The following is a 24,835-nucleotide window of genomic DNA, read 5'->3' on the forward strand; positions in this document are numbered from 1 at the left end:
AAGTATTGAACTGTAACAGAAACTGGATCTTTTTTGTAGTCATCACCTGGTAAACTAATTGCAGTGTAATGCTGTGTTTGTGTATTAAATCCTGAAGCAAAATGTAATAATAATGCTGAACTAGAAGGTTTTTCTCTTCCTGTTTCTTTGCCTCATAGGAAAGCTGGTAACAGTAAAATACCTGCGACTAGATCGGTATCATCATCGTTTTCCCCAGGCTCTTACTTGTAACACTCCACTGAAGCCATCAAACAAACACATGAACTCTATGTCACATCTGCGTCTTCGGACAGGCACAACTAATTCTCAGGGAAGTTCCTGAGAAGACTTTCTACAACTGCTAGGACTGTTACTTGCAACAGGAATTTTCCTGTTTGGCTGCCGTCTTCCTTTTTTAGTGCTTTTTGTATGTAATACTTTAATGAATTAAATAAAAGTTTGAACGTTCCAGAAATCTTGTTTCCAAAGGGACTTAGCAATGAGGCAGTAATACTGAGCTGACAAAAAAGAGAAAGAAAAAAAAATTGCTTCAGGAAGTTTTCCGGAGCTATAGTAAATCAATGCATTTAAGTTTTGCATGAGGAATACCGAATTCACTATACATTTTGCAGATGTGGTGACTGTATTTTTGCACCAAGAAGTGTTTTTGGTAATACAAAAGCATGGAGAAAAGAAGACTTCCTGTATTCCCATAGTTTCCTGTGAAATAATCTTGTGGGTATTTTGTAACAAACAACCTACAGTTCCTGATGGTGAAAAAAGTTTTAAAAAAAAAATTCTTTCTCGGTCAATGTTAGTTTTTTGTTGCTCTATAAGAATCTTTTTCTGCAGCTAGGGTATGGGGAAAGTTAATCTGGCATTAGTGGTTGCATATAAGTGTGAGGGAAAACAAACTGAATGTGGATGTACTGGGTTTTGTATATAAATGTAAATGCTGGTGGTGGCAAAAATGGTTGTTCTGTGAGGATGTCTGCATTGAAGCAGTGAATAAGCTCCCTATTTTATTCAAAACGTAATGTTTTATATTGTTTTGGCCATACCGTGACAAGAGGCCAAATAACTTTAAAGTGTTAGACACAGGTTAAATATCTTTTATAGGTTTTATATTAAAATACCTGACTATGATTTCATGTGAAAGGTCTAACAATTGTACTGAATTCAAATTTGTGAGCAATAAAGAAGCAATTGGCAGATACTGGAAAAATACTTTGTGAAAAGAACTATTTATTATTACAATTGCCAGGGCTGTGACAAAATACCATTGGGATTAAGTGACTTTCTCAATACATTATAACTTTTTTTAATGAACAAGTTACCTGTCAAAATTTTTAAAAGTACATATGTCCTTGCAACAATTTTGGCTGATGCAAACTAGAAGTACAACTGACAGTAAATCTTGTGATTCCAAGCCTGTAAACTTACTAACATTTACCTAGAAGTACAAAAATTGTTGCTGAGAAGCTTAGTTGCAAATCTAAGATTATTGGCTTTACTAATCCCCACTCCTACAACAATTTTATCTAATTATCCAGCTGAATATCCTGTTGGAGGTGAGACTGGAAGCACACCAGTCCCACGAATTTTACTGAAACTCACTTTACTTTGTAGATATGATGGATTTGCAGCATGAACTTGCACAAATAATGCACGTTTTTCTTATGGTTAAGTAAACATGATGCACACTATTCTGCAACAGAAAATCCTATTGTGCCTTACCTTCGTGCTTTTGTGGGCACCATGTTTATTATTGGAGAGTTTGTTAACCGAAAAATTTTAAATCCTCAGTTTTATGTCTCAGATGCTAATGAATGAGTATATATAATATATAATCAGCCATGCAGAATTCTACTTACCAAGGACAAGTACATATTTTTGATGGGTAAGTAGATTATGCCAGGTCTGGTAGATTTTGATGAGTTTTACTATATACATATATGTATATGTATAATATACATGTATATGTATTATATATATGTATATAAACTAATTTTGTTGTATTTGATGTGCGTCATAGTGATTTGTTAACCTGCCCTTAGTGACCCCATCTTGTGACCTGTTGCAAGAGTGAATGTAAAAATAGTTGTGGCATTTTAAAAGGTCGCCTTGATGCAAATGCATCTATCTTGCTTCTAAAATATATTTCTTGTAAACACTGTACATTTTATTATTGTAATATGTACTATTATGCAGCTTATTTTACCTTAAACTGTTAAGTTGACCAATATCCCTTCCTGCAAGACAGATGGGAATGTGTATAATACCTGAACATTTGAGAAAAATCAGATGTTTGTTGTAATTTGTCACCCTGTCCTGTAAAAACAAACAAAAAACCAAAATGAACTTGAATTAAAGGTTTATTAGGGGTTTTTATATGCTTCTCACCTTCTAGATATTTGGGTGTCTCTTTGACTTAAATACTTTTTTCATCTTGGGGGTGAGGGGGGAGATTAATTGATCAGAGCCACCTTGTTTTTTTGTTTCATAGGATTTGAAGCTGAGCAGGTGCTATTGTGAGCTGAAATATTAAAAAAAAAAAAAAAATATCACTTAACTGCCTGTCAGCTTGACACAGTGAAGGTAGAGGCATTACCTCGATTTCTAAGCTGAGGGAAAGCCACGGCTTGTCTGCCCTGGTCCTAGCTTTGTGTTTGCAGTTTATTACCTGTGTTTTGAGACAGGAACAAGTCCTCAAAGGGATTGTGATGGACTACAGGAAAACGGTCTTTTCTCCTGTCATTACACTTATACTACGCTGTTTTAAAATTTTTATTGACTAGATGCATCGAAGGGCTGTGGAGTAGAAGGACCAAGGGAGGGGGTGCAAGTCCATTATTTACATTCATTGGCCGAGCTTGCTTTTAGCTCTTACCTGTGGAAGGGGGGTCGGAGGTGAAAGAGGGAGAATTTCGGTGTAATTCTGGTGTCATGTGTTCATCCCCTTCCCGCAGTGCAAGGTGGGCATTAAGAGCTGCTTTGATTTCGCTGCTTGTGACATATCACTCAGGGGGCTTCTGGCCGCAGGTGGGAGCTGGGCCATGGCGCCCGGCCGGGCCTGGGCGGCCGCCGCACCCTCGCCCGGCCCCGGCCCCTCTCCCGCGCCCCGGCAGGTCGGCCACGGCCGCGGGGGGGGGCCCCGCTCTCTCCCGCCCCCTTCAGCAGCAACATCGGTTTTTGAACAGGCGCGATTCGCTCGGTTGCCCTTTCCGACCGAGGGCGAGCTCCGGGCGTGCTGCAGCAGCGGGCCGGGAGGGGAGGGGGTCCCGGCGCTCCCCCGCCGCTGCCGGGCGCAGGCCGCCCGCCTCCCCGCTCCGCCGCCCCGGCCGCCTCCCCGGCTCTATGTTCATATTTGGCGTTGGCCGCCGGTGCCCAGGAATTTCCCGTCATGCTCCCCGGGCGGCGGGCCCGTCCCTGCCATCCCGGGGGGCGGGGGGGCCGCGGCCGCTCGATCGCTCCCTCGGGCCTTTCCTCATGCGCGCTGCGCCGCCGCCGCCGCCGCCGCCGCTCCTCTCCGCGCTCTGCCTGGCGCTGGCGGCCGCCGCAGGAGCCGCAGGTAGGAGCCGCGCCGCCGCGGAGGGCAGCCGCCCCTCCGCCTCCCCTCCGGCCCTTCGCCGCCGCGCCGCGGGGAGGGCGGGCCGGGCCGGGGGCTGCGGCGGGGGCGAGGGGAGGAGCGGCTCTGGCGGCGCGGGGGGCCGGGCCGGGCCGCACAGCACCTGCCGGCGCTGCGGCGGGCGGAGAGCGGGACCCTGCCGAGGGGGACCCCGCCGGGCCCGGTGGAGAGCGGCGGGGGGGGGGAGGGTCGGTGCCGGTGCCGGGGTCGGGGTCGATCCCCGTTTCACGGAACGAGCCCCTGACAGGGTTTGTGTGTCCGTGTTCCCCAGCCCCCCACCCTCCCCGTCATCCCGGCCGTGGCGTCCCTGCAGCCGCCGCAGCGCCTGAACCCACGGCGCGCACAGCCCGCGCTCCGGGTGTCCTTTACTGTAGCCGCCGCTTCTGGCTCAGAAACGAGGTAAACGGTTTCTGGGGTGCGCAGCAGAAGAGTTGGCTTGTTGAAGCTGTGCTCGACCGAGTGCCGTGGCTCGGTTCTGCTGCGGTCGCCTGCTCGGTAAATTGTGCTTCGTCGGTCAAAAAAGGAGCTTAAACTTCATGTGTGCTTCCAGAATTTGGTTGCATTTTCCTAAGGGAGCTTAGTGTGTGCTCACTTGCTGGGTTTGTTTTGTGTTACGCTACTGCCAGATACAGTCAACGCAAAGAATTAAGTATCATTTATTTCTTACCGTCCCCTTTCCAAGTTGCTGTAGCTGTACTTGGTGCATCTTAATATTCCTGGAAACAGAAGTGAGGCTCAGTTAAGCTACCTGTAATATTTGACAAATTTGACAAATCCTTTAAATGCTGGCTTTTCTGCTTGAGCTGAAAGTCCAGTCATCATCCCCTTAGACTGTCTGAGGGTGCAGTGATCTTAAACAGGAATAACCATGTATTAAAAATACCAAATCTAAGGATGGTTATCTACAGATTAGGCTAGATGCCTACTGTTATCTAGCAATAAACGTCAGGTCTCTGTAAGAGTTCTGACTTTAAACAGCTTTTAGGAAAGTGTAGTCTTACATGATAGATGTCATCCTTTTAGTTCTTTCTCTTTTAAGCTTCCTGTTGTTGCTATAAAATTGGTTCTGAAACTGTGCTCTCTGGAAAGATAGATGTCAGAATGAGATACCTGCAATAGGCAGACACTTCGCCTTGCTGATGCGGCTTGTTTATGGCAAGCGGTCTGTAAATGGAAGAGCCAGCTCCACTCCCACTATGGCACAGTGCCACTCCTCTGAACCCAGCGTTTAATGCTTAGAATTTGTCCCGTTTATGTTCTTATTGACACAAGTGCTTGCCATCTTATTTGCTGACGATTCCCAACTTTTTATTGCGCTGCTGCATGCCTTTTCAGTTCGTCATGATTCCTTGCCTGCCAAATTTGGTTGGTAACAGTGCCCTTTAAGTCTGATTCTGGAAGTAGTTTCCATGTGGCTTGTCATCTTAATCAGACGTTTGCTCATAGTTTCTAAAAGAATCGCCTGCTTTGCTGTAGAGATGGCTTAATTTAGAATGGTATTTCTTAATTGTCTTTTTAAATTTATATAGGGAATTAAATATGGTGAATAGCTTAACCAGAGTTACTAAATAATCCTAGAATTCCGAGATGAAAGAAGGTGGGTTTTTTAAAATAAAGGTCTGCATTGATTTCTCAAAACCACTGAAGTTAGTGGAGTTAAGCCATACATAGTTCAGTCCAGAATGTGGTTGGTTGGTCCTTTTTCTGTTTGATGTTCCTTGGATCTTTATAATATGCATGTGAAAAGATCTTTTAGGAGGAAAATAAGAATTCTGTTTTTCCCCCAAAAGCACCATCTTTAAAAATAGTGCCTTTGTATATGGGGTAATGTTTCTATATTCAGTAGCAAAGCCATATAACGCAATTGATCCTAGACAAAAATAAATTTGACTGAATGACCTTGCTTATTTTTCCAAGTGGTGGTGGTTATACACGCTCACAGGGATTTGGTTAATACCAATTCTTATGTTTGTACATACCATAAGAATTCCTTACAGCTGTTCAATAAGGGAAATGTGCGCATGAGGAAGATATTTGGTCCTTTGCCCTGATATTTATGAAGGTACAGGAGGATCTTGTTTACCTACTCACATATTGTCAGCTTTGTAAGATGATACTTGTTTCTGTATCATTGGAGGCCCAGCCTATTTATTACTAGCTAGAAAATGAAACTTCCTTTTTAGGTGGGTTGTTAAAGGTTCCCTTGTGATTTATTTTAAAAGATGGGGGAGAAGGGGGAGAGAAGAGATCGCTGTGTTAAGGATTTAATCTTCTCAGCCAGAAGGTTAAGAAGTCTGCCTGTCTGCATCTGTCTGGCATCGCTACAAGCCAGCGATGCAGTAAAGTCATCCAGTTTTGAGGTGGCTCTGTTGAGCTGTGTAATTCAAGTGACGGTGTCCTCATTACAGAGCAACTCTTCAGCTGCGCGCAACATTGTATTAGTCATAGGCAGGGAATATGACCCTCTTTTCCCCTTTCTATTCTTTTTTCATTAAAAGCTGCGGCTTTGGCAGCACCCAGGCTATGAACTTAAGCTGTGGAGGCTTTAGCTGATGGGAAAGTGGGATAAAGTATCAGCCTAATTATAGCTTGGTCTAGCCCTGATTTGTTTAAGTGTTCCTTTAGCCAAAAGACCCCCATAAAAATGGACCCTCAAATTCCTGGTATATTTATGATAGTGTGTTTATGAATTACTGTAGAATAAAGTCGGGTATGGATTTATCTTTCCCTGAGTAACTCTGAAGTTGGTATGCTTATTTTGGAACAGACTCCAAGGCTAGATGGAAATAGGGTGTTTCTTGCCCTGGAATAATCGTGTCTATACATGGAGTTACTTAGAGGCTAATTTCTCTACACAAGCCAGAGGTCTTTAAAACATAACAACAAAAAACGTGCCAGCTTTTGGGGCATTTTTTTTTGTAGCATCTCATAGAGTATAACCAACTAGCAGTGTTTTAAAAGTAGTTTCCAACCAACCACTTAAGAAAAGGAAGGGAGCATGTATTGCATCACTAACTTCTACCAGAAGATGAAGAATGTAATTCTGGGTTTTAACAGGCATTTTTGTGTCCTTAATCTGTGAGGATGGTGATCCTTAAGATTTGTCTGAAAATAGGGTAGAAAAATTCTTTGGGAACCCCATTTATGGTGAGGTAATTGGAAATTATAAGTTATCTGCTTAGCTCCATCCTTCTGGTTCTCATTTAGCAAGCTCAATTCCAATAGCATTATCTGAAAACCACACAATCTAGCAACTGGTACTGGGAATAAAGAGGCTTTTCTCAGTAAGGACTTTAAGACCTGAGGAATTGAATGATACTAGCCTGAAACAGGCAAGAACAATGCTTAAACTTATAAGGTGCTAACACCATTTCGCTGTCTTCACAGGCTTAAGTTATAGTTTAGCATTGTTTTATAATATGGTTAATAGCATAAGTGTATCTTTATTTAGGCTGAGCAGTGGAAACGATCTTTCCAGTAAGCTTTGCATTTAAACATGATTCAGCTTTTGAGTGTTGCACAAAGTCTAAGGACAGGACTTCTGCAGAGCTCCCTGGTTCACTCTTTCCTTTCAGTAGCATCTGAACATCAGGATTAATGTTTTATTTGAAATGTGGGCAGCAGCTCAGCAAAACATACATAGTGTGCTAATGCATTGTTTTGTTGGGAAGTGTTACCACATCCAAGAATGGCATTTGGAAATATTTCCCCAGGGGTCTCTTTAACTCTGTGTCCTTCCAAACTGGGACAACGCCTTTGTGTTTCACCTGATGGAAAACAAATCCCTACTACCAGGGAATAACAATAGCGCTGACGGAAAGGAGCTGCCAAATGCCACCACTTTCACTCCACCCGCACAATGAAAATGGGGGGGGGGAGGGGGGAAATCAACACAAGGAACCTTAGCAGCTTCCTGGGGAAGTGATCTGTGCCAGTTGTTGCCAAAAGAAAACAGCCCAGAAAGTGCTTGGTCTGGCTGAGGGATTGCCCTGTTCTTGTTCCTCTCTGTTCACCGGTGTGTGGATCTTGGGGAAATACACAGGCAAGGCTGTGTCTCCAGCTGCACGCACAGAGTGAAGGTGATTTTAACCATTTTGATGACCTGTGTGGTGGGTTGGCTGGGGTTAGAGCCACATGGATGTCCTTTCAGTTCATGCAGCAGGTGTCTGATAGCATAGTGAATCTGGCCTTGGGTTTCCTGCAGCTGGTTGAAGAACAAACGTTGGTTTGATGTAAAATTACTGTACTTGCTCAAATTGGCTAAGAAAAATAGTTGACTTTGTACAAGCAGGCTTTGCCACCTGGCTCAGACTGTCACCATCCTGCTGCTTGGTGTTAAACATAAAACCAATGCAGATCCCTCTTCATGTGTCCTGATGACGAGCAGTCACGGCTTGAATTTGTACTAGCGAGTGATGCAGCAATGCACTGATCCAGTCTTGATCATCCTGAAACCAAGGCTTGCAGGTCAGGTTGGTTAGGCTTCTACTCCTTCATACCAACAGCACTGTCAGTAGCCATAGGGCAAGAAGGGAGTAAGACAGGAGCAAATGCATGGGCTACTAGGTCAGGGACAGGCAGAAGAGTTGAGGTGGATCAACCAACTGTGTGAAGTTAAAGTCCTGAGATGCAAATTCAGAAATGCCACAAATAAAGTTATTTGGGGTTTCTATGGCTTTATCATCTCTGATTTCTAATGACTGCAGAAAAAGAAAATCAGCCCTGTTGGCCAAAGCCTTGGTATTTAACTGCTTGCTGTGGGATCTGTACCCTCATCTTTTCCTATTTTTTTCAGGATTAAAATCAATGTTTCATTAGGTCTTTTGTATAGACAGTGTAAAAATACTCTATGCTGACAGCAGACCTTTTAACATCTCTTCTCATAAGAGAACCCAAATTGTCTGTGTACATGCTTGTTCTGCGTGCTCTTGCTTTTACTTAAAAGCAAGCATATGTAAGGGACAAGATCCACTGACTTCTGTAGCAAATTAGTGGCTGACTTGGGAGGGGACCCACCAGATGCTACTGGTTTCTAATCTTCTGCAGAACCTGGCATCCTTCATCTAAACCCACAAGACAGCTTTGCTGCTTGCTTCTGAAGTAGAGAGAGGTGCTGGGTTGTACCAAACTGTTTTAGCAGTTGTTAAACTATGCTGGGAAGGATTGCAACAGTTACCTTGCAAGACCCTGAGACGCTGCCCCTGGAGTCCTTTAAAATGTGAAATATAGTAGCTGTCTGGGGGAAAACAAGCCTTTTTTTGTTGCTCTGTTACATATGAATTACAGAGTAGTACATTTTCATCTAATGACAGTCAAGTAATAACTATGACAGTAATACAGACAGCGTAATAGCTGAGTGATGTAATGCTATTTAAGACAAGACGCAGGTTTTCAGACCATTATTCCATCTCCACAGTCACTTTTGTAGACTAAACAAGTTCTTAAAGAAATTTTCCAGGGATTTGGTTTTCTGAACCACTCATTTTTTAATTTCTCCTCTAGACTCTCCTCAATTCTCTGTCCTACACCCCAAATCAGCATGATATTCCAGCTGATACCTCACTGCTGCTGAGGAGAGCAGATTTCCTCCCCAGCCCCTGCTACTAGGTATTACGCTTTTCTTTTTAATAAACTCCAGATTGTCATTTGCTCCCCATCCCTTTTATTTTCTAAATAGTTTCACACTGTTGGCTCAATTTATTGCCACTGTAACCTTGACATCCATTTCTGCAGTACTGCTGTTGGTCTGCTGGGTGTTGAAGGTAGACTTACGGCCATGTAGTTCTTTTCTCCCTTTTTAAAAATGGACATCATCAGCGTATTCCTGAGCTTTTGGGAAGGCAAAAGCCTTTCAAAAATCATCCAGATTGCTTTCTCTTTTATGAAGGATTGCCCCAGCTTGTTTCCCAGACACTGTAGGATAAATTTCCTAACCTGTCAGAGGAGGAAGAGCAACAAAGGTTGCAGACGCATAAGATAGCTCCATCATCTGGCAATATAGTGATTAAACATTAGTGTGCCTAATTTCTGTCAGTCTTATATTTATCCAGCTAAAGCACCTGAAGTGAGCTCTTAAGAGTGAGAAGGAAACCTTGACAGATTTTGATAAATCTCCCACTTTTGAGTCCCTCAAATATACTGCCACGGAAGGTCACCTGGGCAGTCAACCTATTTCCAGCCTGATAATCTGTTGTGCACGTTGCTGTCTTTGTATTGGGTTACAAATAGTGAAATTTGCAGATGGGCTTAGCTGATCACAGCTTATGGTTTATTAGTTTTCTTACTTGTTTTGCCTACTGACTACATAAAATTTCCAGACATCTAGATAAGTTCTATCTGTGTGTATCTATTTAAGTACACGTATAAATGGAAGAGAATGAAAATCTTTCTGTATATATGTACACCAATGCCATAAATACAACATACAGAACAAATATATCAGAATTCTAACCAGTAATTATTGTTTTGAAAAACTTTAAGGTGGACATAGAGCTGGTACGTCCTCTGTAATTTTATTTTGATAAGGGGTGCCGAAGGCTTGCACACTCAGCATGAGATGCACTGAAGTGAACCGTGGGAGGGGAATGGTCCTGTGCTGGGACCAAGGATGCTCTGTGGGCATGGCTGGGTGGCTGCAGAATTTCTAAGGTGTTAGTGAGAGTGGTGTGAAATGTCAGGACCAAGAGGGGAAAGAGGGACTCCTGATGTTTTAATCGTAGGATTTTCTTTTTTTGGAGCGCGAGTCCAAGTAGGACAGAAACAAACTGCATTTCGGGGCAAAGCTTAATGAAGCTCCTGACAGCAGGCTTTGGCAGGATGGGGCTGCCTGCGGGTGCCGTGCTGCTGCCTCTGCTGAAGTGGAACAGATGTCACTTTTAAGAACAGATTATGCGAAGAAAACATCCAAATTTGTCTTTGAATATTGATCCAGTGGAAAGCTGAACTACAAAGCCTTGAGACTAGCAAAAGGCTGAGGGAAGAGGAGGATGAGCTTGGCAGCTGTGTTGTTCCCCCTGTGACCCTCCAAACGAGCTGAGCTGAACTGAGCAGTGTGCCTACCTGGTGAGCCAGCTGTGCGGGCACTAGCAGGCCTGGGGCGTGCGGCTGGGGGGGGCTCCAGGCAGGGCTGCTGCCAGCCTTTGTGTGTGTGGCTGGGGGTCTCTGGGCAGGGCTGCGGGGCTGCTGCCTGCCCTGGTGTGTGTGGCTGGGGGGGCTCTGGGCAGGGCTGTGGGGCTGCTGCCTGCCCTGGTGTGTGTGGCTGGGGGGTCTCTGGGCAGGGCTGTGGGGCTGCTGCCTGCCCTGGTGTGTGTGGCTGGGGGGGCTCTGGGCAGGGCTGCGGGGCTGCTGCCAGCCCTGGTGTTAGCAGGCAGGTGGCATCGCCCCTGCCCGCAGGTGGCTCACGGCCAAGGCTGCATGAGGTGACCCTGGAGGTAACTCCAGTAATAGCCCTGTTGTACGTTCACTCTAACAGAGCAGGAGAAAGTACTTACTTTTTTCCCAAGAGTAAGTACTTTTTGCTATGCAGAAAGGTTTTGCATGGTTACTGTTGACTGCAAGTCAAGCTGGCAGGTAGAGGATGAGTATTTTTGTCTTTTGAATGCATTTAGGGCTGGGAAGTATGGGTTTAAAAAAACATAAGGTTTCATAAATATTTTCAGTCAATTAAAAGAGGTGGAATAGACATCTTTGCATTCTCGACACTTGAGGGAGAAAGGAGAATTAAAGAGAAGATAAATAATCAAAGCAGGCTTTAAAGTAATATATTTAGCTAGAATTAATACTACTTTTGTTCATGAATTGAAAAAGTAGATTTAGGATGCCGAGAGTGCAGATGCTTGTGCTGCACATCCAGTGTAAATATATTTAATTAATTAAAAAATCGTATGTTTGTGCATTTTTAAACTCCACTGGAATGCAAATCATTTCAGCTCACACAGATTCCAAGTAACATTTTCCATTGAAAAAAAGTTTGTCTTTGGACATTTTCTCTTATAAGAAGGAAAAAGAGTCCCAAATAAGTGGTTTTATCCCTGTAATTACCTAAATACAGGGAGATGTACATATAATCCTGGTTATTAAATAGGGGCAGAAAATTTTGTGTAAAATGATATATTTTTTGCTAATCAATACACTTAATCATAGCCTAACCAAGTGAAAATTTGTTTTAAGAAAATGGTGTTACAGAAATGTAAATAAAAGTATTTGTTAAATTGGTCCACCTTGGGCAGTGGTTTAAAATCAGATAATCTTTATATTTGAATCAAATGTATTGCTATTAGGACAGAAATAGTTTTCTTTGCTCTCTCACTTTTCAGTCATTGACATTCAGTATTAACTCATCTGATATTACTGTAAGTTCAAGGAAAATTTATAAAGATAAACCTTTCCTTATTTCCTGTAGTGTCTTCTCACTGCTATTCATAAAAATAAAAGTACATCTCTGACTAGGGAAGGGTTAGGAATTTCTGTTTTATTTGATGGAATTGTATTTCGGTATGGATTAGAAGTTTGTTTTTCAACTGCATGAAAGTTCTTTGATTTTAGGATGGTTAATGTTACTGTTAAAGTGCATGACCCTTTCTTTTATGTTTTTTTTTGTGCTGTATCAGAATTTCTTCATGCTATAATTTTTTTCAAATTATTTTTGGATAAAAGGCTGAGGTTTGCATGTATATTCATAAGCTTGCTCTACATACCATCATGACACAATCTGTGTGATCAAAGGTACATTTTTAAAGAGTGCTTTTATTCTGTTGACATATGTATAGAATTCTGTGTGCCGAGGATGTTATTTGAAGGATGTTGCTGGAAGGATAACTCATGAGACACTGTAATATCTAATTTTATGAAAGGGAGATGGCTCCTCTCTGTGGTGATGAGCGGTATTGGTTTTTAGAGAGAGCCACGTAGGAAATTTCCATATAAGGGAGACTGCTGGGGAGAGATTGGCAGCTATGATGTCTTTAACTCGAAATGCTTTTCTAGTAGCTGGGATGATAAAAAAAGAAACAACCAACCTGAATTGGTCTGAAATGCGGTTATGCTAGCTAGTGGAGAGATCATAACTAAGTTTTACAAACCCCATGCTTTAGTTACAAGCTTTTTACAAAATATGAGACGATACTCAGGTCTGGTTCACAGTCTGATCTAAAAATATTTTTTCCCATGTAGTACATTATAAAATACAGGGAGATAGTTCAGCTTTTAGGTGGTTTGTGCTGAAGAATTGGATGCTGAATGAAATGACACAGGCTGATGTCTGGGTAGGATGTGGGTCTATGTGTGTCTTTTGCACTAGACGTTTATTTTTCTAGTAGTGTGCGTGGCATTTATAGGCACATTGTGTGCACGTACATGCAGGTGGATATTAGCACCAACCACTTCTTCAACTGAAAGAGTTTTAAGTATCTTAAAAATCTGCTGGCCATAGCCTTACTGATTATTTGTTGGTGATTTGCTATATACACTGTAATAACCTCATAGCATCTGATCCTGCACTGAGGATGCTTTAGTTTGCTACTGCGGCAGGGAGTGTTGTTTCTTCAGATTTTTTTTATTCCCTGGTACGGATTTTACTCGTGAGAGCTCATTAAATTGGAGGGCAAAACCATAGCTGAAATCACAATTGTTTTTATCTCTGATGTGTTCAGGGACCTTGTCTTCTTCAGTGGACTAGTATCATTTCTGCATCTCCTTACAGTGCTTCATAAAACAGGGTCATCAAGTTAAACTCATCTGCATTGTTTCAGAATTCAGCTTCTCTGTGCAGCAGAAGTGGCAGCTTCCTTCACACCTCCTGCGCTGCAGCCCGTCTGCTGTGCGGGACAGGAGTGCACACTCAGCAAACTACTGCAGGGCTGGTTTGCACTTACCTCATTTTAGGAATGAGTGAGACCATGCTTTTTTAGAAGAGTGTACTTTTTTGATGTTTAAGGTTGGAAGTCCTGTTAACTCACACCGATTCTCAGCTGGAGGCTTTATTTCATGAGCTATTCTTCCTTAGAGAGACGGCTTGTATCACATATCTGTTGTGTATCGTTACCCAGGCAAATAAGCTTTGTAAGCTGAGGAAGAAGTTTGCTGAGTTATGGAGCACTGTAACACAGTTTAAAAGAACTCCAATTCCAAATGATTAATCTTCAAAACTAGGTGTTTTGGGTTTTTGGGTTTTTTTTTTTTGTTTCGATGAAGTTAAAACTATTATGAAGTTGTTTTGGAAAAGCAGAATAGAAATTCTCGTTGAACAGCTTTTGCTCACTGCTAAAAAAGAAAGTTGTTTCATCTCCTGGTAAATGGTGCATGGGGTTTGTCCTGAATTAAAAATAGAATAGAAAGCTTCTTAGCTCTGCTGTGTTGGTGAGCTTGACAAGGCAAGTGTTGGTGGAGAGGGAAAGCATACCTATTTAAATAAACCAGATAGCAGAAATAAGTTACCATGTCTTCAGTGCTAGTGTACCTCTTGGACAGCTCCATCCACAGCAGTAACCCAGAAGTTCTTAAAACTTGTTTTTTCTTTTTGTACTGAAAATGAATTCTTTATTGGTGAGCAATGCAAAAAGCTTTTGGGCTTGCCAGTAGGACTTGTTAAATTAAAAGGTTATTTCAAGAACACTTGTATCTTATCATCTGAGCACCAGAAGCAATTAAATCTTTACCACAGTGCTGGAGAGGGATGCCTGGAATGGAGAGAGTAGATTTTTTTTCAAGATGTTGAAAGGATCGTGATTCTCAGAAAAGACCCATTTAAGAATAGTTTATGACTGTTGTAGTTATAAACTCACTGCCGTAAAAGGAACGGGTTGCGTGTTGGCAGGCTACCAAATCGGGGAAAACGAAAGTGCAGCTCCATGCTATTTTAGTGCATCCCATCTGGGAGGAGCAGGAATGGATGGGGGGAAAATCCCAATTGACCTATATTTACTCTCCTTTGGGAAGTATTGCCAGTTGTAACTGTTGGGAAACAATCTGCAAATGACAGATGTGTGAGCTCTTGCAAGGCTCAGAGACTCGCTGGCTTCTGCCTTTAGCCAGAGATCCTCTTTCATCGCAGGCTTTGGGGACTCCTTACTTGTCTAGTCTCCTCCTCTCCTTGGCACCCCTCTGCTTTTTCTTCTCTCATCGCAATTCCACTTTTCCCATTTCATCTGTTGCCTGCAAGGTTTGCAGTGCCTTGTCTCTACCCTAAAGAAATCTCCACTTTACTCCTCTCTCTGAAGGCCAAGCCAGAGTCCCTTGAGCAAGGACCGTCTTAACTGCATTACTTAAAAGCAGAATTAATTAATTCCCTCCTCCCCTGGTACTCAGTGCAGCATGGATGTCCTCTTCATCCCCTCTGTGCGAGGCCCTGTCCTTTGGCTGTTTGGAGGGGACCAGTACCACTGCCCTGCTCTGTGCAAAATGTTAAGTAGTAAAATAAGGAGAATTCAGGCTCGCAGTTCTGTCTTCCATGGGAGCAGTTGCAGAACAGGGAGGCGTTAATGCGCTTTTCTCCTTCTTACTTTTTGGGAGGCTATATGATCCTCAAAAACCTCTTTGTTTAGATTATCCTCTCATGTCTCAGGCCTTTTTAATTTGGCCACGGACACACCTCTGGGCTTTAGTTACACCAGCCTCTTTGCTGCCAAACTGTTTTTTCACTAGCTGGAGAGAGAAGCAATGCAGTGGCCAGTTCAGCATACAAAAGGGGGTACTCCTGTAAGGGATTGTCAGCTTCCCAACTCTGGCAGGTGATGCTTGCAAGAATGTTAGCTCAATTTGGTAATTAAATGAAAATTAAATATAGCTTTTTGTTCTCTGCTCAGATGCAGTGTTTCCTTTTATAAGTATAAATCGCTTTTCTATTCTGGATAACCATTCTAACATAAATGCAAACTCACAGACATGCAGAGTCCTACCTCCTAACTTAGCATATATTTTCTCAACAATTGAAATCAGTTAAATTATCCTGAACTGTGCATAAAGGCTTCAGAATCTGGTTATTTTCCAAGATTTTAGTGGTTATTTTATTGGAAAGATAATACTTTTATCCTGCACGATAATCTAAAAATCTATCATGGGAATCTCATCTCTGTTAGATGGAAGAGCAAAGTCTGGGTAATAAAGCTTGGACTAAAAGCTGCGCTACTAAAAAGATCTCTGATTTGCCTCAGTGGGAAACTTAGGTGCAGCCGAAGGATGGAATATGGAGGGTGGTTAGTCCCTAAGGCTTTGCCTGTCACTGTGTGTCACGGAGTGGGAGCTGGGGTGAGCAGGTGAGAACATAGGTTCCCTTTATAGGGACAGCAGTGCTTACATGCTGTCTGGTCCTTCCTCATCTTTTCCTGTTCTCTTCTATTTCTTTGTCTGATCTCGACCTTTTGACTTTTCTTCCTCCCCTACTCCAGCTGTTAAAATGATGAATATAGAAGATAACTGCTATTGAAGCTTCCCAGCTAGAATATTAAAAAGATACTTCAGCAGCATTAATAGACTGGGCCATATTACCCCATTGAGTGTGAGAAAGAGGCCTGGCCTGTGGGCACCACGAGGAAGGCATGGGACTGGGGAGGGCCTCCTGTGCCCCTTGAGCTTGAGCAGCTGCGGTGTGTGCCGTGCTTGCTGTGCCTGGGCAGGCCTGTGCCCACTGCTAGCCCTGATTGCGCAGAGCAGGGTGCAGGGACAGCTGCTGTACTTCCCATTATGAGACAGCAAATACACTCCTCAGTTAAGCACTCTTCTGTTTCCTCCACAAAAGATAATTCCTGTAAGGCCCATTAAAACATCTGTAGTTGGATCTGTCAGTGTCCTAAAGCATGTGTCATCCAAACTGATGCTCAGAAATTTCTTATGTGTTAAGACTGTGTGTTCTGTATTGCAGAAAGGTGTTTATCTGAGGTCTGAGTTTCTATGATAAATACACTCAGTTGCTATCAGAAGGGTTTACAAAATCCAGCGTAAGAGAAAATGTAAAATTCAAGAAAACAAAGTTTTTGAACTTCATTTTTAAGGCTCCTTTCTTACAGCCATATTAACTTCAAGTTTAAAGCTTGATGTTTCCTGGTTTTCCACTCAAATACTATGAGGAATGGCAGTAATTACCTCCTTTATCAGGGCACAACGTAAACTTCCTAAAAGTAGAATGGGGTGCCATTCAGTTTGCACATTCCAGCACAAACAGCTATGGAGAACATGCTTTAATTGAGAGTGTTAAAAGTGAAGTGGGAATTCAGGTCTCGTACTTCTGACTTCTGTGGCTGTAACTGAGAAGCTAGTATTGTATGGGGGGGGGGGGGAAGTATATGCAGACAAGCATGCAAGTTAAATGCTGCAGCACTTTTGTAGACCTGTAAGGCTAATGCAATTAGTTTCTTTCGGAGTGTTCTATGCCTTTTCAATAAGCCTTTGAGAAGCTTATATTTATCACTATGAAGTTTTGCTGCGTGTTGTTAGCTGTTAATGATTACAGTATTGTACAGCTTTTGCTAGGTATTTTAATAGCAAATGATGAACTCGTGAAGACACCTTGTTTGCATTATCAGTGGATGTACAAGCACATGAAAATCCAGAGCCTAAAATCTCCCTTTAAGGTGAATTTCTAAAGGTTTTGTCAATTACCTTTACAATTTTGTGCTGAATGCTTCAAATACAGTACAATGCATTGGAGCATGCAGTTGTCTAAAAATATGATTATAAAGCACGAATGTATATTCACAGGATGTGGGGGGTTTTGAGGGCTGAAGGCTGCTGCGTCATTGTTCTGGCAGGCTGTTGGGAGGCCAGGACAGAAGGGATGGTTAGCCCAGGTAGTGAGGTATATGTGTCTGCGGAGCATACTTCGGGCACTCCAAAGGGAGCTGGTTTCAGGACCGAAGATCTTTTTGGATCGGAAGCTGGAACCTGGAACTCTTCCCTTCTCAAATAAATAACCTGCAGTCCTCATCCCCCCACTGAAACAAGTTTTCCTGTGCTCTGGTCTCCTGCAACAGCTGACAGCTCGGTGATGGTATTGGATCAGACCCCATTAAGCATCTCCTCATAAGCTAATAAACATTGTCTGTACCCCCTCCAGCCCCCTCCACCTGAGCATACACTGTGACAAACCTAAGACATTTACTACAAACAGCTGAAGTATTAAACTCCCAAGTGCAATGCAGGGAGCAGGAGAGACCAAGGGCGCCAGTGTTAGCAGAGAATGAGTTAAGGGAAAATGACTAGGGAGTAAATAACTGTTTAGACACAGAAATCCATGATGTACTGAAATACTTGCTGATGTGGTTCTCTCTAGGCTGCGCTTTTTGTTCCTGCAGTGCCCAGTGGTTGCTCTGTTCTGTCTGCTCAGTCTGACTGGCAGCAGCTTTAGGTGAGCAAAAGCCAAATTAAAAAAAATAATAAAATCCAAATTCTAAAGCTGGAGCAAACGTGTATATTAAATATTCCACTGAGCTTTATCAGTGAAACATTTGGTTATAGTTTGATTTATGTCAAAATAAATAAATAACCTTTGCGAAACAACTGTTTGACATTATTGCGGGACTGGAGAAACTTAACAAAACAAATAGTAATTAAAATTAAACTGTTAATGTTAACACTTGAGTATAGAAGACTCAAAGGCCTTTACTGTCTTCTGACTTCTGGTTGTTTGGGTTTCTCCAGGATGGCAATAGTTTTGCTCTTTTGCTTTTTCCAGTGACATAGAAATTCCTGACATAAGGGCCTGGCTCTCCGGCTAGTGTGTACCTATCTCTAATTGTTTCCTGCCCTCCAAATAAGGCCAGAGACTTGGTGGTGGGGGAGGGAAATTGGAAAAAAAGAAGCCTCACACTATTAAGGTCTCATTATTGGGGCAAGAAAAAAAAATTATTCTTCTCTTAAGAATTTGTGTTATTTTTTAATTAACTTGTAAAAGGCTAAAACTTCACATTTTTCTTGGGAGCTGGGATTCTCATGTAAATTTAGGAATTCTGGACTTGTCAGGAAAAACATTAAATATGAAAAATATGAAAAAACAAACCAGTAGTGTTTATCAGCTCCTGAGGCCCTTGATGTTTCCCTTACAGCTCTTAAAAGCAAGATGTGATAATATCAGAATTTAATGTCTCAAATTGTCCCTCCCCCAAAGAAATTTCTCTAGTTGCGGACAAAGGCTGAGAAAACATAACCCGGGTATGTAGAACGTTTTTCATTTCCTAAGGACAAATTTGACAGACCCCCTACATTACTTTTTAGCAAATCATGTTTATTTTGGGGCTGAATTTGTCATTTCTGAATGTTTGCAATTGAACCTTTTGAAAGCTCGCAGTACTTCAACATACATCAATATTAGGATATCGGCATCCTAAAAGGAAGGCTTTCCTGGAGTACAATGTGTGTCATCCTAGTGAAAAAGCTCCTGAAGCCCACCTAAGGACATAGTTACTGCTATATTTGTACGGTCTGGATTTGTAAGACTTAGAAGTTACCTCTGAGCGTAGTGCTTGCATGACGCGAGCCAGGCAAATGAAAGCTGTATGTTGCGTTATGTTAAAGCGCAGCAAAGTGCACAAGCAGAGTGCAGCGAAGGGGCTCCAAGAGGTCTGGTGACACCAGGGGTTACCGTCGTTCTCTGTTAGCTTGTTCTCTGCACCTGTGGAATCAGGGTGTGAAGCACCTCCAAACCAAATGTGTTAATTGTAATGAGATTGACTTTGCTCTTCTCTTTAATTCGTACTTTACAAGCAGTTCTTAACCTTGGTATGTGAGCTCCCTGTGGCAGGGGTTTTGTTTGGGTACGTACAGTACCTAGCACCAGGAGGTCTGCTCCTACTTGAAACTACTGGGCATTTCTGAAAGGTACAGGGTAAATAAAAATAGCAATCAAAACATCGACAATAAAATAATGTTAAATGCAATAAAGTACTTCCATGAACACTCAGTTGTATTTTATTGGGCTTTCAGGACTTATGTCCTGTGAATCTTTAAGAATATTTGAAACTAAATAACAGCATTTTGGTGAACGCTGAAATGTTTGACGTGTTCAAGAGGTCACAATCTATTTTATAATCCTTGGGGATTTCAGGTCTGTTCACACCTGAGGGCACCGTGGTCCTGACGGGGAGGGCAGGGAGGCAGTGCAGGCCTGGGAGGTCGGTCTGGGACCGTGGCGGACCGCGTCCCTTGGGCCGAGGGGCTGCACAGCAGGACGGTGGGGACGCGCGTCCCTTGGCTGCTGCGCCGGGCGGGTGCCCGTGCCCGGCTGCCCCAGGGGGCTGCGCGAGTGCCTGTGAGAGGCCATACAGGCAGGGCTAGTGAAGACCTGGCCATGTAGGGGCCGGTCTGTCCGCCCTTCGTTACGCCGACCTCCGAAAGGGCTAACGGTACTCCAGGTCCGAGACAACCGCTGCGGAAAGCCCCGCGGCCGAGAACGGTGGGGGAGCCAAGCGCAGCCCCGCGGAGGGGCCGTGGCCCGAGCGTCATGGCGGCCGCGGCACCGTGACAGCGGGGCCGCGGCCGCCAGGGGGCGCCGTGCCGTGGGGGTGGGCGGCGGGGGCGCTCGGAGCCGCGGCCGGCCGAGGGCGGGTTTGTGCCGCGGCCGGGCCGCCGCCTCGCGCCGCGGCGGCGAGGGGTGCGGCGCAGCCCGCCCCGGGCTGTCCGCCGCGGCGGGAAGGCGGCCGGCGGGGAAACTGCGCCCTTGAGGCCTGGGTACGGGCAGACCGGTGGTCTCTCGTCAGCCGGTAGTCTGCTCGGGAGGGTTTCACTGTTGGTTTTTTTTTTTTAGGCAGCCCTGCAGTCACTCGTGACAGTGACATGTTTATTTCTGGCTAATGGCTCTCTCGGGCCGTGCAGCGCCCACCTCTCCTCCCCCCCCCCCCCCCCCTTCAGCAGCACAGAGATGTTTGGGTTTCGCAGCGAGTTTCGTTTGGAGCAGTCAGAGTTCAGGCATGTTAATGCCAGCAGGTTTCCGTCAGATGCGCTGCGGCGTGGTTTGGCAATACGCGCGGCTGCGTGGACGTGCTTGTGCTTCAGGGTGGGACCGCGGTCAGCTTCTTCCCAGCCGGGGAAACACCCGGGACGATGCCCTGCTCTGGGCCGTTGCTGGACCCTCTGGTGCTGCGACACCCAGACAAGAAAGAGGGCACCTGGGAGGAGGCTGGGACCTGCTGCTCATGGGCCACCTGGGGCCTAATCCTGCTTCCACCAGAGTCCATCGGAGCTTCCTTATGGACTCCGGTGGGGGTTGGCTCCGGTCCCCGGTGCCACACAATCTGCTGAAGCGAGCTGTGGCTCTGAGTGGCTGGGCTATAAGGCAGCTGCGTTTCCTCTTTCCCATTGTGGGTAAACGAAACAATTAGTATTCATGCATTAAATCCCTCTAAAATAAAATCTTGCGACTGCCGTCTCTCTGTTTTGCTGTATTTAAACTGGCCAGAAGGTTGTTTAAATATATCTCATGGACAGTTTACAATGCGAATTACTTCCTGCCTTTAAAAAAACGAAGTCGTGGTTTTAAGGTATCTGGCAAGTTTATTACAATGAAACGTCACGTTCCTCAAACAAGTCATCAAAAGAACAATTTTTAGCAATGACCGGTTTCCAGCATTCACCATTCAGAAATGTTGCGGAGTGTGATTTTGTTTTAAATAAAATAAATAGAAAAGCCTGCACGTTTGATCTGCCTGGCATTCCTGGGTGTTCAAAGGATTCGTGCTGTCTAGCTGAGGTCCTGAGGTTTCTCCCTTAGTACCTCTGCACTTCTGACCGTGTAGGCTGCTATGCTACGTTGCTCTGAGTTGATGAGTATCTAAAGTAGCTACTGTGAATGCCCCCTATAAAAATGCCCCCTCCCTCTCACTTAGTACCATAGAAAGTTGCTTCACTGAATCCTATGTAATAACGTATCAATAATAATAATGTTAATGAATAGTAATAATGTTAAAGGGGCATCAGAAATATAATAAGAAAATCGCATTTAGAATTGTGCTCCCATGTGGTGGTCTCATAAAATTGTAAGCATTGTTTTTTTCTGTGAATATATCTTAACATTTTCGATGTTTTAATTTTGTTCTCATCTTTTTTTTCTTTTTTTTTTTTCTTCCCTACTCAGCTCTTGCCCCTGTTCTTTGCCTCTGGTTTTGTTGGTGAGGATATCACAGTGATGTCTGCATTCAACCTGCTGCATTTGGTGACAAAGAGCCAGCCAGTGGCCCTGCGAGCCTGTGGGCTTCCCTCAGGTTGAATGGGTGCTGCTTGTTGTGTCATGCATAATGAAGGCCCTTTTAGGAATCGGTGTCTCTGCTGCAGGAAACCATGTGCTATGGGTTGCTCTGGTTTGTTTAAATTTTCCTTTGAACCCAAAGTTTATTTACTTTTTTTTCTTTTTTTTTTTTTTTTTTTGTAAAAGCCACTGGCTTGAGTGAGGGTTTTCATATACAAGACTTTAGGATGCTTGGAATTGCTGTCTGATTTCCTTGTCCGATGTATAGTCTCTTAACTCTTCTATTATTTTCCTCATTCTTGGCAAAAACAGTGGAATTAAACTGAAAATAATTTATTAAATGCAATTTATATTTTTTAAAAAAAGATGCATAAAAGAATTTAGCATGTCAATTGCCATTAGATCACAGGCTTAAAAATACTTTCCAGAATCTTTAGCATTATACTAGTTACACTCCATGTGTCCCTTTTTACGTTTTTATTATAAATCAAATATGTTGCACCGAAAATTATGTACAAAAGGTGTGCAGAATTTAAAACTTAATTCTTTCATTGCTCTGACAGCGTATTCTTTAGTTACATGACACTTCTCTAAATAAATAAATGGAAACATGCAATTTAATGCCCAGATGCAGCTGCACTTTTCATGTAAGGTCCAGGTTCTGCTATTAGGTCTGTGAAAGGTGCCGCAAGACCCCATCTCCATGAATTGTTTTTATCATTAAAACCTTGAACCTAAGTATTATGTGTTTCACTTAAACAGCAACAGCAGCATCTGTAATGTCTGCATAATAATGTCACCGTACATGGTTGTGTGGGAGAAAATAAAAGCTGCACGGAGCTAATTTTGAACGTTAGTAGGAGTTTTCTTGACACCCAAATAAAAAAAGATACAATCCTGCCTGATCAGTATTTGAAGCATCGAAACAGAACCAGCTGGGGAGTTTGTGCTACACTCACAACTGGTTCATAAAGGTGCAAAATGTTACGAGCACTTTTTCCCAGAGCTGGACTTAGCAAGCATGTGGAGGTGAAGTTTTAAAGATTTTTTTTTCAGTGATAAGACATCAGTTTTCAAGCTGATGGATTTTTCTAAAGCAGATTACACTTTATTTGAACTAAATCTGAGTCCAATTCTTGCAGCATTTGCGTTCTGTTTCCCCCCACATGTGCACAAAACTCCCATTAACCTAGATAGGAGCTGCAAACACATATTGAGGAAGAGAGAGAATAGCCCACATTGTGTCAGCCTGACCTTGGTTTCCTGTTATATTTGCTGCTGAGCCAGATTTAAAATCCTAAAAATACAGGGTAAGCAAATTTCCTTAGCCCTCATTATGCACCTTCTGATACACATTCGTATTGCTGGTGTCTGCCTTAAAATGGGGGCACTCAGTCTTCTGGCCATTTTGTTCCTGCTCTGAAAAGATCTCCGTTGGTCAGCTAGAAACACAGTCCAAAGGAGGTTTTGCTATTGCATACCTGTTTGCAAAGCACTAGGTTAGCTATTGTGTCAAATCACTTTTCTGGCATAATCCAGTAGTCACTTTTTTAAATAAAAAGCTCATAACACTACTGTTTATTCCTGTCCCTTTCATCCATAACTGTGCAAACATTAATAGATTGAGTTCCACCAATTGGCTACTTTATAGATTATATATATATAGATATTTATATGTAATAAACCCAAATTCATCTGCTAAGAATGGAATAATATACAGTCACATATCTCACATATTTTAAGAGTAATCTAAATTCCCCAGATGCTTATAAATTAACGTAAGCTTGTTTTGCCTTTGGTTTGGTTTTTGTGTGTGGCGTATGGAGGGGGTTGCAAGTAAATGGTATAGCATGTATCAAATTAAACATGGGAATGAGATCTAGAGCCAACATCTGCTTAAATGCCACAAGGCACTGTGACTTTAACTTTTGCGTGTAGAGAAAACACCCCAAGTTCTCATGACTTTTTTTATAACGTAGCACTTTGAGTTAGTACTCTTCCCGCCACCTAGTTCCGTGCGGATTGCAGCCCTGCAACCATACCACCGTGTTATGTGCCCACCGGGCCTGGAACGGTGTGGAGTTTGGTGGTCTTCTAGTTGAATGGCAAATTCCACACGGAAGGAGGCTTTCTAACCTTCTGGAGCCCCTGCCTGCTCAGCATAAGGGAGCAAAGTGCTGGCAGAGCTGTAAATCGGGCTTCTGAACGCAGTTTTAAACTGCATGCAGTTAAATATTTTGGAGGACAGGGACTTGAATGAAAGTATCATTTCAATTTCTATGCTTGGAACGGTACCCCTGTCCTTCACGTAAGGAACAAAGTAAGGAAAAGAAATGTTTACGTTATATTTAGTGTAAAGTCATAGCTGTAGACCAGAAGCAAGTGAAAAACGATTTGTTTCAAGAAGTTAAATGAATGAAATATGGTAAGAAGTATCTTAGAACGGGGTGACCTTCTGTCTCTTCTTTGAAAAACTAGTTTGTAAGCATGTGTGAGTTACCCTGGATTATTCATAAACTGAATTAACAGTTGTGCCAGTGAAGTGTTTTTACTTGCTTTTTTTCTATTTGTGTATTAGCACCTGGAGTGTGGATCTATTCTTCCAAATTGTATTTTAAACATTTTTTTTTGTCTGAAGTTAGGACTAAACGGTTCAATGTGTGCAAACCTAGTGCACAGATTGCCGATAATGTTTTTATAGCCGACGTGGTAAAGCCCACGTATAAGCAGGGGCTCCCAGTAGATGGCACTAAGCATATGCTGTTTTGCACGCCTAGCAGTATATGAAAAGCTTCCCATTTAGGACTTGTTCATACATAAAGTATGCCCTGAGATCTTATGAACATTTACAAGTATTTTAAGAAAAGGGTGAGGTTTAAGAAAAAAATCACATCACTCTGTTCCCGTACTCAAACCACATTCACATTGGTTCGAGGTTTCTTCGTTTCCAGTAATGGTTACAGCTCTGTTGTGTCTTGCGTGATGTAGAAGTGTCGCTCCTTGAGCCTGCTTTTTTAGAGCTAAATGCTCTAAATTTCTTTGGAAATGTAGGATGTACT

The 24,835-nt window shown here is 43.1% G+C and overlaps 2 protein-coding genes across 5 annotated transcripts in view; both read left to right on the plus strand.

The window, feature by feature from the left end:
• The window catches only part of LEMD3 (LEM domain containing 3), a 53,568-nt gene extending 51,198 nt beyond the window's left edge, over positions 1–2,370 (plus strand). The window contains exon 13 of the mRNA XM_064448791.1: positions 159–2,370. Within this exon, the coding sequence (XP_064304861.1) occupies positions 159–322 (164 nt within the window). The 3' untranslated portion in view covers positions 323–2,370. The remainder of the gene's footprint in view (positions 1–158) is intronic.
• Positions 2,371–3,243: 873 nt separating this feature from the next.
• MSRB3 (methionine sulfoxide reductase B3) overlaps positions 3,244–24,835 on the plus strand; it is an 85,082-nt gene continuing 63,490 nt past the window's right edge. The window contains exons 1-2 of one of the 4 annotated variants that reach the window (XM_064448804.1): positions 3,244–3,550; positions 21,666–21,792. In XM_064448804.1, coding sequence (XP_064304874.1) covers positions 3,383–3,550; positions 21,666–21,792 — 295 coding nt within the window. In that variant the 5' untranslated portion in view covers positions 3,244–3,382. Of the gene's footprint in view, positions 3,551–3,801; positions 4,007–21,665; positions 21,793–24,835 lie in introns of those variants that run through there. The other 3 variants (XM_064448814.1, XM_064448823.1, XM_064448832.1) reach the window with 3 other exon arrangements.

Source organism: Phalacrocorax carbo, chromosome 1, assembly GCF_963921805.1.
Source record: "Phalacrocorax carbo chromosome 1, bPhaCar2.1, whole genome shotgun sequence".
Taxonomy (NCBI): Eukaryota; Metazoa; Chordata; class Aves; order Suliformes; family Phalacrocoracidae; genus Phalacrocorax; species Phalacrocorax carbo.